General features: G+C 46.1%; 2 protein-coding genes across 2 annotated transcripts; both read right to left on the bottom strand.

Moving 5' to 3' along the window:
* Positions 1 to 4,142: 4,142 nt before the first annotated feature.
* Positions 4,143 to 13,024, bottom strand: LOC311345592 (uncharacterized protein; the record flags this gene model as incomplete). Its single annotated transcript, XM_084470006.1, has 8 exons — positions 4,143 to 4,181; positions 7,050 to 7,134; positions 7,254 to 7,403; positions 7,943 to 8,055; positions 8,836 to 8,923; positions 9,811 to 10,043; positions 12,498 to 12,655; positions 12,937 to 13,024. The coding sequence occupies 8 exons, from the start codon at positions 13,022 to 13,024 to the stop codon at positions 4,143 to 4,145; spliced, it is 954 nt and encodes a 317-aa protein (XP_084326132.1).
* Positions 13,025 to 15,616: 2,592 nt separating this feature from the next.
* LOC311344679 (leptin receptor overlapping transcript-like 1) lies at positions 15,617 to 19,689 on the bottom strand. The gene is made up of 4 exons (XM_084469037.1): positions 19,554 to 19,689; positions 18,693 to 18,768; positions 18,145 to 18,331; positions 15,617 to 17,551 (listed from the first exon to the last, which is right to left on the bottom strand). The coding sequence occupies exons 1-4, from the start codon at positions 19,567 to 19,569 to the stop codon at positions 17,435 to 17,437; spliced, it is 396 nt and encodes a 131-aa protein (XP_084325163.1). The 5' UTR covers positions 19,570 to 19,689; the 3' UTR covers positions 15,617 to 17,434.
* Between the last annotated feature and the right edge of the window lie 382 nt (positions 19,690 to 20,071).

Here is a 20,071-nt window from a genome sequence, read left to right as displayed (position 1 = left end):
TGGAGCACACAGACACACACACATAGAGGCACACACATAAAGACACACACACATAAAGACACACAAACACATAAAGACTCACAAACCCATAAAGACACACAAACACACACAGACACATAAAGAAACAGACACATAAAGACACACACACACAGACACACACACACACACGCATGCATAAAGAGACACCCACACGTATGCACACACACAAACACACATACACACATAAAGACCCATAGACACGTGTGCACACACACATAAAGACACACACACACACACACATATGCATACAGACACACACACACACATATGCATAAAGACACAAACACACACAAACGTGCATCGGACACAAACGTGCATAAAGCACACACACACACATGCATAAAGATACAGACACACACACACACAAACGTATGAACATACACATATACAAAGAGACACGCACTCATATATATAGACACACACACACACATATATATATATATATAGACACACATTCACACATAGTAAAACAACAACACACAGACTATTGACAGAGCGTTACAGATGTGAACGCACACAGAGGCGTCACCTGCAGTCACCCCGGAGCGTGTGAAGTGAGCACACACCAAGCAGGGGTCAGCCACATGTCACAGCCCTGTCTGCTCCTCTCTCACACACTCTCTCTGACCGTTTCATGGATGGATAAGAAGGCAGACACATGGCCCCCGAGTGGTGATGGTGTTTGTGTGTGTCAGGTGGCGCTGTGTGTCTGCTTCTTTATGCACGTGTGTGTGTGTGTGTGTGTGTGTGTGTGTGTGTGTGTGTGTGTGTGTGTGTGTGTGTGTATGTGTGTGTGCTTCTTTATGTGTGTGTGTGTGTGTCTGCTTCTTTATGCACGTGTGTGTGTGTGTGTGTGTATGTGTATACTTCTTTATGCGTGTGTGTGTGTGTGTGTGTCTGCTTCTTTATGTGTGTGTGTGTGTGTGTGTGTGTCTGCTTCTTTGTGTGTGTGTGTGTGTGTGTGTGTGTGTGTGTGTGTGTATGAGTGTATGCTTCTTTATGCACGTTTGTGTGTGTGTGTGTGTGTGTGTCTTTGTGTGTGTGTGTGTGTGTGCGCTTCTTTATGCACGTGTGAGGTGTATGCATACGCGTGTGCGTGTGTGCGCATTTGGAAAAGTCCTTGTGTGTAACGATGGTGAACTCCAACGCATACAAAAGGAGCCCAGGCGGCCAAGGAAGCGTCACTCCATTCAACAAGCCGAAAGGAACAGAAAATACTCTTCTTTCTTTCCATTCACCTCCACAGCGAGACAGGGTTCGAGGCGGTTCATGTCGGTGCTGTTAGCACAGTTCCTTTCGCTAGAGCGGCTCAGAGCAGACCTTGGTCACCCGGCCACTCACAGGTTCAGCTATGCTTAGATAACACAAACGGCCATCCAGGTCTCCAATGACCCCACCCAGCACCTCCATCCATCCTTTCAGCTATTGCCATCGGGCAGGAGATTGATGGTCCCAATGGCCGAGAATAATGGGTACAAGAAGGCATTTGTCCCTCATGCACCACCCAGCCAGGGTTTATGATGAGAGAGATCAGGACAGAGAACTCCACTAGTATTTATTCATGCTCTTTTATGTATTTAATTAACTTACATTGTCTGTGTGATGCATGCTGTGTTTTATGTTGCCAGAGTGCCAAAGACAAATTTCCAGTGTGTGTAATTCAGTGGACAATAAAGTTTGTATCGTATCTATCTATCTATCTATCTAAGAGGTAGGAGTAGGACTTTGACTTGCTCATGAGCCCTACAGCAGAGCAGTGGTTCTCAGTAGTTTAACCCTATTCCACTGAGGCCAAGCCCTGTCTTATTAGTGAGTTTAGTTAGTTTACTCAACTATATCACTTTCTGTTCTGTACTGATCCTAGATGTGTTCTGGGCATCAGAAGTCCTGCATTAATGCTTCCCACTTCCCAGCGTCTATCTGGTGATTCATGTTCAGAAGTAAACATAGCCTCAAAACTCAGAGTTCAGTTTATAGAGAGTATAAAAGCGACCTCATGCATCTTATATTGGTTTGTGGTGACGTCTCCTTCGCCGGTGATGTCATTGTTTCTTGGGGCCGGGATGAGCTCTGAGTCGACGTTCAGCTGTGTGCCGCCGCGGCGACAGTGACCTGCGGGGGCGTCAGATCTCAAACCACGCTCCACCTGACCCGGACACCTAATCCTGGTTCACTCACTGTCCGGTCAAACGTTTACACGTCGCTGTGAGCAAGCGCTCGGCGAACCACCACCACCGCCGTCTCTACTTCCCGTTCGCATGCGGTCGCGCCGTTCGCCTCCGCGCTCCGATGGGGAGAGCCGTCCCCAAACATCCACAACGATCAATCACGAGGAAATCAAAACAGTCGTACACAAAGAGCCTCGCTGGGGTAAACAACTTTCACGTCAGCTGGGCTGGCGTCTCCCTCCGCAGGGAGCCCACCGCAGCCGCCCCACCTTCCTCCGTGCAGGAGACGCGTTCTTCTGCTCAGCATTTGTTTGCAATTGGAAGCTCTGAACCAAATTGTTGTCTTTCAGGGGAAAGGCAGGAATTCACCAGGACAAGCCCCCTGGTTACATGAGTTTCGTGCGAAATATGTCATTTTTCCGAAGCCACATGAGCTGAGCACAAAAGGCCTGTCTCCTGCCACCACATATTCCACAGCGTGCAGACAAATGTAAAAGTCACACATGGCAATACGAGTCTGGGTTGCCGTTTAACAAGTCCCACTGTTTTAATAGACGTGCCCTGGTGTTATATGTGCGCAGAGTGTTTTCCCTGGCGGTGTTGACCGTCAGACATAAACATGCTATTCTTGCTCTACCTATAATTGTTCTATTAATAACCCCGGTACGGCCAGAGGCTGGCGTGCACGTGTCGGAGTATTTATTGTGTGCGAACGAGCTGGATGTATAGGATAGTCTAGTGGTTAGGGTTCAGAACCGAGAGGTTCTGGGTTCAAGCCCAATTGTCTGCAGCCAAATCTGCAGACATGGTAAAGCAAGAGGTCTAACCCCAGCCTGCTTCTTAATACCCTGTCTCTACACATTCAATTAAAGTCGTTTTGGACAGAGATGTCTGCATAATTGTTAAAGAACTTGGGGTTTCCTAAAACACATCCACATAAAAAGCTGAATTTTCATGGTTGCTTTGAATCATGGTCGGATGGATGACTAAATGGGTTGTTAACATAAAATCGTACTTCTACGGTCACATTGAAGGACTGTGAACACATTAAAACATTGACTTTAAGTCAAAATGAAAGGCCCAAGAGAGTGCACTTAATGACAAATCTTTTCCCACAACCAACACTGCACTCCATAAAAATAAGAAAAAGTGCTTAACCCAAAATAGTACAATATAGACGACAGGCAGTCACTGTTTTTGTAGACGTCCAAATTAAGACTTCGAGTTGAGTTGCTGAAACATACCAATAAGTAATTTGAGGGCACAATCAGTGCAGAAGAAAATGTGAAATCAACATTTTCTCTTCGGTGCAGGGCAACGTAGACAAAATATTTTCCATCTACACAAATGTAATTTGTCTTCTCGTTTAATTCATGGACTTCATTCCAGGCAGTGGACGTACATCAGAGCATTGGTACATGGCAAGGAACTCACTCTCATTTCTCTTCATACCACAGATGATTTAGGTAGCTCCAGTCCTGTTATTTACCAGACCAGCTCCTCTCGGATATGTACTGCACTTACGCCGGGATACAAGTCATTAGTGGGAGCGTTCCGAAACAAGGGAGAAGATGAGAAGACTCGACTTGGCCGCGCTCCATTCTAGCCTCATTTCCTGTTGACACCAGCTGTTGTGTTCCCCCCAGTGCCTGGCAGGAGAACACAACAAACCAAAACTCTCAGGTGCATTCGCTGGTCCGCAGGTGGTGATTACCGGGCTATTACCGCTAAACGGAACCAGGCGTGCATGTTTGGTGCATGTGTCGACGCAAAGGAACCTCAACACAGCATGTCTTCATTGTCTCTTTATTGTTTTACTGTTCAGTCCACAACAACAACAGTGAAACCAGAGCACAGACGGAGTTCCGATCTCTCTGGCGTTCTTCTAAAGAGGGCTGGGAGGAGAGCCACGATCTTCTGGTCGGAGGGAGAAACTCAAGGAGGTTTCTGCTCTGTGTCGCCCGCACCTCCCACCTGAGGATACAAACAGCAACATTTGAAAAGATCCCAGGCCCCCCGACCCTGAGCATAACTAATAACACTGACACGTCTCCTAGAGCCACCAGAGCTCCCGCCAGCGTCTGTGCTTGGCCAGACACGCAGGAACACTTGAATCAGGACGGCCTTGTTTCGCTGCTGATTTGTGGTGCGGAAGACGGACGGCTGTAACAAGCTTTTTCCGTTTCAAATCACACATCGTCTCCCGCCTACGAGCATGGCGTTCTGATAAATCACACGGAGACCATCACTTCTGCTTCTTCTCCGGCAGGCCCTGCTCCTCCTTTCCCTCCTTTCCCCTCCTGCTCCTCCTCCTCCCCCTCCTCCTCCCCCCATGCACCTCCTTCCCCCCTCCTCCTCCTTCCTCCCCCTCTTCCTATCCCTCAATCCCCACCTTGCTCCTCCTGCTCCTTCTCCCCCCCCGCTCCTCCTCCCCTTCCCCCCTGCTTCCCCCTCCCCCCCCACAGCTCCTTCTCCTCCTTACCCCCTTCTCCTCCGCCCCCTCTGCACCTCCTTCTCCCCTGCTCCTCCTCCTTCCCCCTGCTCCTCCTCCTCCCTCCTCCTCCTCCTCCTCCTCCTCCCCCTCCTGCTCTACTCCCCCTCAGAGTTGCAGGGGAAAAGGCTGCATCATCTGTACTCAATCAGAATAATTATGTGAAGAAATGCGCTGCGGAGCCGGAGAGGTGGAGGGACGGAGCACTGGGCTTCTGGCAGCCGCCTGCATCCAGACATTATTAGTCATCTCTGGGCTGCGCTTGGAAGCCAAGTGGGGCTGTTGGTGGGGCGCCATACGCAGACATACAGAGGTGGGGAGGGGGAGAGAGACAGACAGAGACACAGAGAAGAGCCTGAAGCGACTTTGCTGTAAATGTTCCAATGATATATAGAGTCCAGATCTCAACCATACCAGAACATCCCAAGGCTTTAGAACCACAGAAAAACATCCTGAGGTTTTAGAAGCACACCAGAACACACCAAGGTTCTAGAACCAAACCAGGACATACCAAGGTGTCTGCAGGGGGTCGTTCCAGAAGGATCATAGCAAGCAACAAACAAAATAACAAACAAATAAAAAGATGAGGTCGTTCACGATGAGAAGGTAATGAACCTCCTGTAAACATTCTTCAAGGGTTAAATCACTTGCCCTTTTTTTTTATGAATCCCTAATGGCCAACAATCCTACCCCTCAACTGAACACTAAAGTGGCACCACGGGGGGTGAGGAGTTTGTTCACAGTGAGAACACGGTGCTCAGCACCTCGGTATTAATCTACACACACGCAGCTGCTGTCTGCACCACATCAGGCCTCTGCGTGGAACTCAGGCCACTCGTATAATCAACATAGCCCAGATAATGCATTCCCCCTCTCACGGAAACCGGGAGACTTCCAATCCTCCGGAGGGTTAAATTATGGGATGTTTATATGCACACGCACATCATCGCTTAGAGAACTCCCAGTTTGAAGATATTTGTTGAAATCGTTCATGCACTCGACCCCGGCACATGCCTTCACATTTCTGAAGAGCTTCGGGTAACTCTGGCTAAGTTTATAATGCCGTGTTTATGGAGTATGAACGACAGGAACACAGAATGGTGAAGGGGCTGCATCCATTCTGCTTTCTCAGAACTTTCTGGATGTGGGACAGCTTTTCTGGGCCCTGGCAGCGGGGCTCATCTGGCGACGGGCCCTGTGTTATGAATGTCTCCCCTTACACCCCTCGGGCCCATGTTTTTGTATTTTTATTTGTATTCTGAATCTCAAAGCACTGAAATGGGCCTGGCAGATCACAACACACAGATTTGTTGCGGACATCTCCCAAAAAAAACTATCCCATTCCAGCCAGGACGTATCAGGGTTCGTTGCTCCACAAACAAAAAGTATACCCACCAAACATGTCCTTTTCCTTAAGAGACTGCAGTAGCAGCCTCGGCCCCTGGAGAGGGGGGAGGGTAACCCCGTGGAGATACTGTGTGGTTTCCTCCCGCCCGTCCTAAACATCTCCTCCAGTCGGAGACCCTCGCAGGGCTTTGAGGCTGTGCCAGTGCCCAAAATGTATCAGGGCTCTGAAATCTGGAGGCAGGCTGTTTGGTTTACTGCAGCTGTCCTCGAATAAATATTATCCGTGCAAATTAATCTCTCCCATGTCACGCCTGTTGCACTCGTCCACAGTCCAGCGGTATCGAATCCCCGGGCTCACCGGCGAAAACAGTTCAGAAACAAGCGTTTTTTAAGGAGGTGTATGGAGCCTTCTCGTGAAGATTATATGCATTATGTCTCTAGAAACAATACTTGGATCGAGTCACACATGGACAGTTTGGCATGTTGGTTTTGTATTTAATTTTACAGACAGACAAATTGCTGCACGGACAGAAATATAGACGGCCCAGAATAACAGAGCCGTCTTGCTGCATGGACAGACAGACAGGCAGCTGCAGTAATCCTGGCACTTAATGTATGCACTTATTGTATGTTGTAAGTCCTTGCACTTAAAAACAGTACTTAGTATTGTGTAGCATTTTATCCTAACTATCTTTGTTGTGTACGGGGAATGGGTTAACCTAGTGATTGTGAGTGCTTGGCACTTGGTTCTATGAACATCCTTATTTTACAGATATATTTCAGCGATATATTGTTGTTTCTCTTTCTTCTGACAAATGTACTTATTGTAAGTCGCTTTGGATAAAAGCGTATGCTAAATGCCATCAATGTAAAGGTACTGACAGACAGACTGCAGCACGGATAGACATACAGACAGACAGACTGCTCCAGGGTCCGGCATACAGGACGCTGCATGGAGACACAGCTTGACAGACGCACCAGTATGGTATGAAAGCTCTTCCTACCTGAGTGACTGTGTCCTCAGACAGGGCTGACCATGGCTCCCCCTGCTGGTCAGCCCGGACCTCTGCACCACACATAGACTGGTGCCTGCACACACACACACACACACACACACACACACACACACACACACACACACACTATGTTAAGGCTACACACACTTACTATACGAAAGTATAGTGTGTATATGTATTGGATTGATTTACCTCTGCCTGCAGTTGCTGCCCCTGTCCTGCAGGGGGCAGCGGTTCTGTCTGCTGCAGTGGGAACATCCCCTGGGCTTGAGGACAGTCTGCTCCAGGTCACTGACCTGCTGCACCACCGCCTCCCTCTCCTCCGTCAGACAGTCTTTGTACCTGCAGCCACAGGGCGACCAATCAGAAGAGACCAAGAGAAACGTGTCCACGCCCACTCTTGTGATGTCACTGGCTTTTATTCCATGTGTCCTAAGGAAGCTGGCATTATGCTAATGAGGTGTGGTTAGTAGCAGTAAGGGCCATGGCGATTTTAGTGTTCACCTGTAAATCATAAATAAATAAGTAATGGGGAATTGATTAGCTCTTTAACACACTGTTAAGCATTGAATCCCTGACTAGGTTAGGCATTGGTAACCAGTTACTTCTTTATCTTGATGCATTACCTTATGCATTAACTTATTTGTTATGGGCTAAGCTGAGTGCAAACAGAAAATAAAATACAGTGAAGTCAAGGCTAGGTATACTAGTGGAATAAGGCTAGGTATGCTAGCTGAACAAGGTTAAGCTAAGGCTTGTTATGCTAACTGAATCAGGTTAAGCTAAGGCTTGTTATGCTAACTAAATCAGGTTAAGCTAAGGCTTGTTGTGCTAACTGAATGAGGATAAGTTGGTGCAGGATGAGCTAGCTGCTAACCCACCTCTTGACGCAGAGCATCCAGTAGCGCTGCTGCTTGCAGAGCCTCTCAAACTGATCGGCCGTCTGCTGCAGCTTCTGAACACTGCTGCTGTTCTCCTGCTGTAGCTCACACACCTAAAGCACACACACACATATACACATACACACACACACACACACACACATACAATTATGGGGACATTTGTATGCATGTTCCTAACTGTAACTGTATGCATGTGTTCCTTCCACATCTCAGAATAAAGATTGTGGAAGCAGAGAGTTCCAGCTCCCCCTCATTTGTTTCGTTGCTCTAATGGAGACGTCTTATGAGAAGGATTACTGTCGACATGGCCAGGTGCTTCTGTGATAGGCTGGGGAGAGACTCTTTCTGAATCCAAGAGGCCGTGTTCGTCCCAGAGCGGGGGAAGTGGTGGTTGTTTCTTTCCAGACCTTGGCTCAGAATAATCTAGTTCTACCAAACTACAGCTTGGCACATCAGGCCTCTGTTGTTGGCCACGGTGGGTGGATCACATACAGAGCTTTTGTTTTGCTGGGGATTTAATGTTTCGTTGACTAATCAAGTGATTTGAACTACCTCAAGCGAAACAGGGGACCACAATGCATTGCTCTCCGCCGGCAGGAAGCCATTTTGGATCAGCCAACTGTAATTTATGTCGTCCAACACGGCCAACTGACACTCAAAAGTCCTAGAGAGATGTCTGAGCCTTTTGATAAAAAGTGTGTTTGGAAATGGGAATTGAAAATGTTTAAAAACATAACATCTCTAATAAATATTGTTTTATATATAAGGTTTGAAAATACACATTTGAAAATATAACTACTAATGTAACTGCTGTAGTTTAATCTGAACATCAAATGGTTGAGTGTTCTTTCAGTGAGTTGCAGTTCCCTCACCTTCCTCTGGTGGGCGCTGCGGAGCTGCTCCAGCTCCTCTCTCTGTTTCTGCCGCTGTCTCCACAGGTCCTCGACCTCCGTTGATTTACTGTGGGGCACATGTTGATCCAGAAGATACACTCAACCAGCACAAACACTATGGAAGTCCACAATGGAACACTTTTAAAGTTATTAAAAGTGTATTCCCCTCACATGAATAGAAGCTAGGCTACCTTCTGAACGTGGAGTGATGAATTTGGAGTTAAACACATTAAAACGGATTTGAACAACTCAATATCAGTAAGACAGGAAATCGCAGATTTACAGATACCCCGGCGTACCCCTTTAAGTAGTGTGTTATGCTAGGCTTCAAAGAAGAGGGGGATTCTCTGAAATAAGGGGTCGGGGGGGGGGAGGTATTTTCTGCTGACTCGTGGTATAACTTAGACCCGAGTTGTTTTCCTTCGGTCTCGATGCGACGGGCGAGACGGAGATCGGTCGTGTGTCGATGCTCTAGCAGCGGCTTGGCAGCGAGCGCACTTTGTTAAGATGTTAATCAAACTGTGACAGCGCTTTGTTTGTTTTCATGTTTGTCTGCATAGTATCGTGTGTCCTTATCTGAAAAGGCTAAAGAAAATAAAATGTATTTTACACTTTTGTTTGGTCTGGCATGCTGAGTGGTCTGTAGGAACCCAAAATGTTTAAATCGAACCGCGGCTGATTTAATACGTTTTAAGACAACAGTATGGGGTGTCAGGAGAGCCCCCCCCCCCCCCCCCCCCCCCCCCTCCACACACACACACACACACACAACCAACAGCTGTAGCCTATGCTACTGTTGGCTGCTATCATCGTCTGGTGTGCTAGACAGTAAACAATCCAACAGTCCTAGTTACACTTTTAACTTTAAATAAAGTGGTCTTTTATTTTGGAAAAACCAAAAAGCACACTGCCTTCCTTCCACTACTTATTCTGCCCAGAATTTATTGGGCCTACCTGTGCAGCTCCTCCTGGAGGCTCTCTACCAGTGCTGCTCTGTGCTGGGCCTCAGCGTATAGCTCCTCCACCAGGCCCACCAGCTGCCCGTCGGAGCTCTGCAGGGCCAGCAGCTCAGAGCGGAGCTGCTCCAATTCCGTAGCCAGCAGCTCAGTGTCGCTCAAGTTCTCCTCCACCGTAGGGCCCACCTCCGCCCTCAGGCCTGCATGATGCTTCAGGAATTCCACCAGGCCCTATGGAGACAAGGAAGACAGAGGCCAGACCATAATAAGTAACCTAAGTAGCTCAAAGCATAACCATAGCAACTGAGGACTAACCGCGCAAGTAAACTAATTCATAATACACACTTCAATCTGAGGGTCAGTCAGTTTGTTTGGATCGTAGTTAGGAAGAACGCTACAGATATTAGGACGGTTCCCAGCATTGAGGGATCATGCTTGGCTCTCTCCAGCTGGGTGGTGCTGAGATGGAAGCTGAGCTCTACTTCCAAGATTCCCTCCATCCTTGTATCTCAGGCCCAGCGTGTCTTCGACCACTGCATTGGCATTACATTCTGCAATAAGTAGTTCAAAGCCTTTATGGATAGGCGAGTGAGGAAACAAAGGTCAGTGAGCCTGAAGAAGAGAGAGAATGACACACAGCCTTTGGGCGACAGGTGGGAATCAAACCCGGGTTGCTACAAGGCCGTATTCCGTACGTGGTCAGGGTGTTTGCAGGATGAAGGACCACGTCTTCACATTAATTAAGGAGACACACAATCACACCACCGAAGGAAGCACTGGCCTCCCACCAGGAGGGATAGGATATAGGAGCTCACTCTCAGGCCATGAGTCTCAGGCCATGAGTCTGAGGCCATGAGTGGACTGTCCACCTCCACAAGGGATAGGACAGAGGGCTTCACTCTTAGGCCATCAGTCGACTGTCCAACCCTAGGAGGGATAGGACAGAGGAGCTCATTTTCAGGCCATGAGTTCATTAACTGGACTGAGAGGTCCAACCAGTCCTTCAGTTTCATCCACCATTAGATGGCTCTGTGCCAAGCACCGACCCCCTCCTACTGCACTGGGGTCTGCTGGGGAGGCCGGAGGTACCTGGCTGGAACGGGCCCGTCCCAGGTGAGAATGAGTCTAGCTCAAGCGACCAGGAGCGCCAAACGCTGGCAGCAAAACCCTGCTCGCTCAGCGAAACACCCTCTGGAAAGTTTGGAAAAGAGGAAACAAAGGGAAACTTGGAGGATATTTAAGAAAATCTTTTCGCCACATGTCTTCAGAACGAAAAGTTTTAAATATGACCGAAAGATCATAATCCCAAATGTAATGGTAATAAAATGTGTGGATGTCAACATGGGCACATAATTGGTGTGTAATTACTGTAATTACTGCCGGCTGGGCCAACTGGCGGAAGCAGGGCTCGTGTAGTGGTTTGAGAAGGTGAGGAGGGTTTGAAGTTAAACTCTGGTGACATTAAACGCCAAACACGTTCCAGGACTTCAAAAGGGAGTTGGTCGAGGGTAGGGATGACGTTGCTGGGCAACCCTTTGATCACCACACCGACACAGAAGTACATCAGGACCAGGATAAAGCCTGAGAACGGACCTTCTAGAGTAGAGTAAAAGTAGAGTAAAGTAGAGAAGGCCCTAGTGCCACCTAGCAGCAGAATATGTACAGAACAGTAGAAAGTGAATAATACAGTAGAGTAATTAGTCAGAGTACGGAGGAGCAAAAAAGAACCGCGGGCTAAGTTGACATTAAGTCCTCTTGGAGTGGAAATGTACCGCACAGTGCTCCGCAATGCCTCAACTTAAATTAGTCAGACTTGGTACTTTAAATTCATATGATGTTCATAGTATGAATTATACTCGAGAAACTGCTATTATGGTTACAATTCCTATAATTGGAAAAAACATTGAAATAACATTGAAATAAATATATTAACAAAAGAATGTGTACTGTATAATTTAAAGTGATGATAATTAACTCTAAGTACACATATGTTTTGTGTGTATGTTTGCGCTGAGTCAGATTACATTACATTCCCAATATTGGTTGGATGCTTTGATTATATACCCAGCCTTGCTTGCAAACCGTTCTGGACAAAAGCACACCAATGAAGCTCTAGAAATAAATGCTCCATGTGGTACGACCACATGGAGCAGAGGCCTCTGATTGCTCCTGTGCTGGGAGGGGGTAATCCTTGAGGTTAGATTTGTAATTTAATATTCTCCTTTATTCATCCAGGATGAACACATTGAACCAGACATCTTTATGATTTCCATTTAGTTCTCTTTGGCGACACCTTTGCCTATAAAAAGCCATTCCCAGAGATACAAACAGCACCAACACCTAGTTTGGGCTTTCCTCAGTGGGCCAAAGGCTCAAGGTTGTGTTACCTCATTACGCCTCTTATGCACTTATCATATGTTGTACATCCTTGCACTTAAATACAGTACTTAGCATTGTGTAGCATCCTATCCTAGCTATCTTTGTTGTATATGGGGAATGGGTTAACCTGTGTCTCCTTCTTCTGACAAATGTAATTACTGTAAGTCACTTTGGATAAAAGCGTCTGCCTAATGCCCGTAATGTAAATGTAAATTACACGATAGATAGCGACTTAACAGACATTTATCTACATGAAAACCTTAGAGATTGACACTTTATGATAAAGAATCCACTGTATGGTGTTACCTGCTGCCGGTTGAGGTGGTCCACCAGGTGGTCCTGTTTTCTCCTCAGCTCCACAATCATCTGCACCTTTTGCTGGAGGTGAGCAGCCATCGCCTCCAGATCATTCTGTAGCCTCCGCTGTCTCTCCCTGGACACCAAGGTCTCTCTCTCCAGCTGGGCTGTAGGACCGACAACCTTGTTAAGCACATGGGCTGCGGCAACAGATACATACAAGCTGCCATTCAGCTTGTATAATGAAAATACGTTACTCATTTAAAATGAAACACTACTCTGCAAGGCAAAGGTTATCCGGAGGTTTCTCTCTCTCTCTGTCTCTGTAAATGCAACACAGAGAGGGAGGAAGTAAACATGAAATGTATGCCCCCAACGCATGACCCCCAAGTAGGACCTAAGCCGAGCGGTTCAGTGGAGGAGTGAGATCCTCGTCTCAAGCGCTCACCTCTCTCGTGGGCCAGCCGGTGACACTTGGCCGTCAGGTATTGGATCTGACTGGAGTCTTCGTCTCGCGCTCGGAAAAACCTCCTCATCCTCCTTCCTCAGCTCAATCCAATCTACCTGGTGCCTCGACCCGAGTCCTCAAAGATCAGAGTCCTCAGAGACCAGAGTCCTCAGAGTCTTCAGAGACCAGAGATCAGAGTCCAGAGTCCTCAGAGACCAGAGTCCTCTGAGTCCTCAGAGACCAGAGTCCTCAGAGACCGGAGTCATCAGAGACCAGAGTCCTCAGAGTCCTCAGAGACCAGAGTCCTCAGAGGCCTCAGAGACCAGAGTCCTCAGAGGTCAGAGTCCTCAGAGACCAGAGTCCTCAGAGTCCTCAGAGGTCAGAGTCCTCAGAGACCGGAGTCCTCAGAGACCAGAGTCCTCAGATCCTCAGAGATCTCAGAGACCAGCGTGCTGGGTTTGGCCTGACTTGGGTGGGTGGTTGTGGTCCCAAATCGATGCAAACCTTCCAAAGGTTAAAGGTGAAGGCAGCATGTGTTCTCCATTCTCTCCAGGTGGGTCAGGTAAGGGTTTTGTCTTCTGCAGCAACCAAAAAGTGTGGAGGACCGCAGCGGTGTCGGAGGCGCTGTGCTTGTAGAGGCGTGCACGTGGAACACGCCTACTCAAGGCAAGTTTAAGCATCAGTCCAAGTCTGTTATGAGTTATGTCTGTTTTCATAACTTTGAGGCAAGCGGTGCGCATCTGTAAGGGTGTGGAAGATCATCTAACCTAGATAGAGCTAAAGATTCATAAACATGAATCAGTTAACAAATAAAAAAGTTTTTATATTGATGCTATGCAGTATAACTAATGATATCATTATTCCATGTGAGCTGATATGCAAATACCTGGAGTCAGTCTGACATGTTGGCTCTAGCAGGTGAGCAGGGGTTGAGAGAACCTTCCAGATCTATGCCCTGGGGGCAAATCATAAAATTACTCTGTGGAAGCTCTATCTGTGTATAAATACCTTGGGTGGTGATGGACCTTCAGTCACGCTTTGTACGCATGGACACAAAGACAGGGATGTCTTGGCAGAAAGCCTGACGTGCACGTTCATGGGTGAACTCCTGATAGATGAATATTCCAAGCAACAAAGGATGAGTCCAAGGAGCAAAGTATGAGTTGAGGCAAGCAAGAAAAATTAATGAATGACTGATCGGTCATATTATGAGATTATCTCAGGGATTAATTTAAATACAGTGAAATTAAAGTCTATGTCTTCTGTTACCCTACCATATATTTTAATAACTGTCATTATTATCTAATGGAAAGACTCAACAGAGCCTAACAGAGCAGCATGTGTCAGCGTGTTCAGACATGAACCTACCCGTCCCATCCCTGCAGGAGTTCCTCAGCTGACCCTGAACTGGGTGAATGCTACCCCTACACGGATGGTTACGTTCCTGGTCTGCAACAGTTCCTGTCCTGACAGCTAGAGGGCGTCAAACCTAAAACTAACTATGTCTGGCTTGACAAATGGCCTTTAGATTTAAAATCAGATGCGTCCTGATCATGAACCTATAAAGAAGGTCCTGATGGACGGTTGGAGTCTTCCTCCTGTCCGCCATCATCATCATCATCTGGGCGTCGAAGCCGAACAAGACGTCTAAATTTTTTTAAACTTATTTTAAATGTAACTATACTAATATTTTATCATAATATGATCAATTTTTATTACGGAAACATATAACAGACGCTTTTGACACTTACTCTATTGTTGTATTAATATCTTGGTGTTATTTTCGGGCGCTGAGGTCTTTCTCCGAACAAGTCCCAGCGGTAAAAGACATTGAAGGAAGAAATGTGTTGTAGTGGCTGAGAAGGGCCTGTAGGAGGCAGTCGAGAACACAGCCGTCGATATGGCTGGGTCAGCAAAACCAACCTATGACAGAGAGGTAGTTACCTTCATATCTAGGAGGCTATGTTTAAATGTAAGGCTTCTGTGTACCAAGGTTAGGTTAAGGTCAAGTGGTCGACATCTTAAGAGAAGACAGGTGGGAGTTGATGGAGTTTAAAGGATTGGTAACATCAAAGCGGTTGGCTCATAGTTTAGTGCATGAGTCTGTGGGGCGCTTCATACATATTCATGAATACCAGCCCTCAGTGAACCTGACGGTAATCATAAACATGGACAGTTATGTATATATATTTAAAAAAAAGAATAAGTTGTGTGGTGGACTCATCCCCAGTTCAGAACATTACCATGGTAACCACATAGCTAGGATCACTGAGGAGTCTAGTCTTTCAGTTGACCTGAACGCTGCTTTCCATTTAAAATGGCATGTCAATCATCTCCATAATTTAGGATATCGTTTGAAATAATGTCCTTTTTCTCTATTCGTGTTTCAATCACTATGTTTCGGTGTTTCCATGGAGATACATTTTATCCATGATAGCTTAAGAGTACAACGGGATAATAATATGTATCTTTGATCATTAAGAAATGAATGGGCCCATGGAAGGCACTTCAGATAAAAGCCTCCACCAAACTGAAATCATTCAATTGTTATGATTATCTTTGAGATATCTTTTTATATATATATATATATATATATATATATATATATATATATATATATATATATATATATAAGCGCAGTCTTACCACACATAACATGTTTTTAATAATGCAAGGAGAGGATGTTCAAAAATGGCATTTATTTAAAAAATGAAAGCCAAATGCGGACACAAGCCTCCCGAACACAAAGTCTGTAGATACAAAATGGCGTCGGATACCTACACAAAACAGTCAACAGAATGAATAAATTAACATACCGTCCAGATCTGTGAAGTAAGATAAATAAAACAGATGAAAGCACAGACCCACCCAACCCCACAGACACAACGCACCAGTTCTCAAGATTCAGGGCGCATCTCTGAGGAAGACTTTACAGTGTCAAACAAAGTCTCAAAATCAAAACATGCATGAGACAGGTGATTAGGGGATATTAACAAAGAGAAACTACGCAACAGTTGTTATACTGTTACATGGAATACACACAAGTTAGATCAGTAGTTTGTAACAATGCCATTAGATAAAAGGTACATTTTTAATTAATTCACGTTTAGATGGTGTTTTGCTGGCCGAGGTACAGGTCAGCTAAATGAGGAACCAATCCAGAGAGGAGTTCATATCCAATCAGTATGCTTGTTTTGGCATCTATCAGAGGGCACCATGCAAATAAAAAACAACTAAATGTTACACACTCACTCATTCACACTCTCTCTTACTTACTCACTCACTCACAGACTCACAGGGTATGAACTCAGTTGGTGTTGAACTCCACTAAGCTTCCAGGAAATCAGTGTGTCTGTAACAGCAAGACGGGAACTCTTGTCTGGGTTTGACCCTGCTGTTCTTATGAAACAGAAACAATACATAAACTCATAGAAACTACAGGAGAAAAAAGATTAGATCAATTGAATTGTCCGAAATGAATCTGTCACATCTAGCAGGTAATGGTGTGTGTAGATTGGCTGAGCTTTGGGTGTGAGTAGGGTCAGTTTGGCCAAGTACAACACATGACTGCTGGCTCTAAGCCGAACTAAGCTAATCTCACTGGCTGGGGGCTTCTGTTAGCCACTCCCACTGTAACATATCAACCGCAATATATATATATAATATATGAGCTTGGCAAGGAGAAGGAGCTTCACTGTGCGGAGGAACAATGGGAAAGCCATCCTGTATTCATTCATTTCACAGTGATAGAGACAGCTATGCAGTTTAACCAACAGCTCCAGATCCATGGTATTGAGGTGCAGGGGGTCATCTTACTCAAGGGAGCCAACAGGTAGACTGAGTAGGTTGGGCCGAGTCCGGGAACTTTTGGCTACTCCTGACAGTTTTGGATGCTTTCTATCCAGTAGTTTTTCGATGTAATACTAAATAATCTAAAGTCTACACAAATGCTTCCTCTGCTCCTCAATGCCTACTCTAAAATAAAAAGCTGTGAGAACTTGTTTAACAGCAGGTGAGGAACCTCCATTTTTTTTGTTAGAATCTAGCAAGTCTACAGGCGACAAAGGTCGGGAAATGAGGGGAAGTAACAGCAAAGCTCCATCTCTTATCCACACTGAGAACTTTTTCCACCACGAACAGGCTGCTCTATACCTTATTTCTGGTCCACTCTTGGTTTGACATTAACATTTTTCTTAACACATTTGCACACAAAACACACACATCTCTGGTCTGCGTCGCTCCTCTTCAGGAACGCGCTTAGCATACGTATGCGTGATGATGACCACACAGTAAACCTTCATCTCGGAACGAGAGCGGGGGTCTCGTTCCGCCTCTCTTATGGAACGTCTTGCACGTTTGTTTAGATGGGTGGGCGGCCCGCGGTATAAATAACAATAAAAACCAACCGATCAGAACAACAGTAATCATTGCAAGGCTACAAAAAAAAAATACAAACTAAACTATTCAGACCAGCACTCCTCCTCCTCCTCCCCCTCGTCTACCACTGCTGCCAGCTGAAGTCGTCGTTGGTCCCGAATACCATGAAGAAGCCCAGGATGGTGGAGAAGATCACCAGGTTCCCGGTGAGCACCAGTGCACACGCACCCCATGCGATCTGCAGACAGCACGTGTTCAAGTTAGCACACACGCTACTTAGCTTTCATTCAGTGTGTTCATTCAATTCACAAATCAGACTTTCAACATGCAAGGTGCTTCCGTGTTCTTTCTGAGTGGCTGTTCAAAGGAACAAGAGTGCCAGGAGATTTTTTACTTGAGACAACGTTTTATCGAAAGTAGCTCCCAGTAAGTTCGGATACATGTCATTAAGGAGCAGGTAGGGGTGAGGAAGAGGCCTACAGGTTAGACTGCCAACATTGGGGATCAAACCCAGAACCTTACGAACACCCTAACCAGCAGACTGTCGTCCCCTCAGGAGGATGAGCATGTTGCCTCTACCACATGTTCGGTTTAAAAGGAGGAAATGGATAATACGTTGTAATGTTAAGAAGTAGTACACTGTAAAAGAGCCCAGTATGTCTGTATTAGGACAACTCTTTGTATGTATAAGGTATTTAGGACATTAGGACAACTCTGTATTAGGACAACTCTTTGTATGTATTAGGTATTTAGGACATTAGGACAACTCTGTATTAGGACAACTCTTTATGTTATCAACTCAGGGTAATTCATGAATGAGCGTTCACTTACAACTGTGGCCCTGGCGAAGACGATGGGGAGGCCAAAGGCCGAGATTACGATGCCCGTGGTCAGGAATATGGCCAACTCTTTGCAGGCATTACTAGCCGAGTCTGTGTCATCCACCACTCTCCGAGAGATACAGTAGGGGATGGGGGCCAGGATGTAAAAGAAGAGGAGGAACAGAGGCCAGTATGTACTGCGAAGAGAGAGAGAGAGAGAGAGAGAGAGAGAGAGAGAGAGAGAGAGAGAGAGAGAGAGAGAGAGAGAGAGAGAGAGAGATTCATACAGTACAAGACAGACAACAGATCAACAGGGTTTAAAGACTTGTATAATATACTCCAGAAACCAGGGAATCCCAAAAGTCTAAATGTTTTGATTTACAATCTGTTTTTTAATCTTTCAGTCTTTCCCTAAACCACACAAATCTCCTTGTTCACACTCTACAGCCAATCAGGTGACGGCCAGTAAGCCCACCGGAAAACACTGACAGTATGTTGTTTGTGAATAAAGGGTTAGGGTTAGGCGCGTGTGTGTATGTGTGTGTACTGTACACTTACTCATACACCGGGAGAGCACATCCCAGCATGAGGAACATGAGTCCGATCGCCCCCCCGAAGGACAGGCTGATGAGAGCTGGACAGAGGGGGGGGGCACAGAGGTTACTGGTGATCTCTGGATTGTGTGTGTTGGGTTAACAGGGCAACACAGAGAGAGAGAGAGAGAGAGAGAGAGAGAGAGAGAGAGAGAGAGAGAGAGAGAGGAAAAGAGCGAGAGACAGAAAAAGAGAGATACGCAGGAAGAAAGAGAGAGAGAACCACACACATACACACACACACACACACACACACACACACACACACACACACACAGGAAGAGAGAGAGACAGAGAGAGAACGGCCGCAAGGGAGGTCGGAGACCATGTGATGAAGCAGGTGATTTCACAAGTCGTTCAATGAGACGGTAACTCGTCGATGCTGTGAGGCTCGGCTAACGGTCCTCTGTGATAATAACTCAATACGCGGATGGAGAGTAACGAAACGGGCAACTTTATCACCACCACCAGCACACATTTAAATGTGTGAGGACCGGGTAAGCTCTGGTGTAGTGATTTAGAGTCGTTGGAGTTGTGAGTTTCTTCCATCAGTAGGTTTTATTGTGCAGTCCAATAAGAACACACACGTCCAGAGTCCAGACCCCTTCCGAGCGGTTCACTAAAGCTATTGTCTCGTCAAAGTTCGGGCTGTTCGGCTAACGCAGGCGCAGTCTGCTCTGCACACTGGCCTTGCGGTGGCTTCCTGCAGCCTAGCTCCACATAGCAACACAATGAACGCAGAGGCCACATTGAGCCGGTCATAAACACAAGACGCCAATCACATCACCTCCTGATAAAGGACGGATCTATACTGCAGCTCGCTTACCTTTGATCCCGGCCATGTTTCCTGATCAGAAGCTTGTCACACAGTCCGAGCAGAACGACAACAATGCCCCCTCCGAGCTCGCCGCTGCAGCCTCCTGCAGATCCTGCGTGCTGCTGCTGCCTGGGCTCCGAGGAGGACAACTGCGCATGCGCAGTGCGGTCAGTCAATCAAAATCAAAACACCGAAAAGCACACAAACTCAAATATTTCATAAAAATAAACAAAAAAGTAACGTAAGAAATAAAAAAAATACAAATATAACATATAAGTCATTTTAAAATTAAAAAATGTCCGTAGTATTTTTCTTTCGTAGTATTTCTAACGGTTCTGGTTTAACGTAACTATTATAGGCGATTCCGACGAATACAAATACTATTAATGATCTCGTTTGTATTGCCTTTGAAATGATCGATCTATTTAATCGGTAAAGTGATATGTCAACAATATTAATATATGTTATTTAGTTTACCACCCGGAAACAGAATAATTATACTTCCGGTTGGGCTGTACACTCATTCA

The sequence above is a fragment of the Micromesistius poutassou genome (genome assembly GCF_964030765.1).
Source record: "Micromesistius poutassou genome assembly, chromosome: 6".
Classification (NCBI taxonomy): Eukaryota; Metazoa; Chordata; class Actinopteri; order Gadiformes; family Gadidae; genus Micromesistius; species Micromesistius poutassou.
This window is presented reverse-complemented; position numbering and strand designations above follow the sequence as displayed.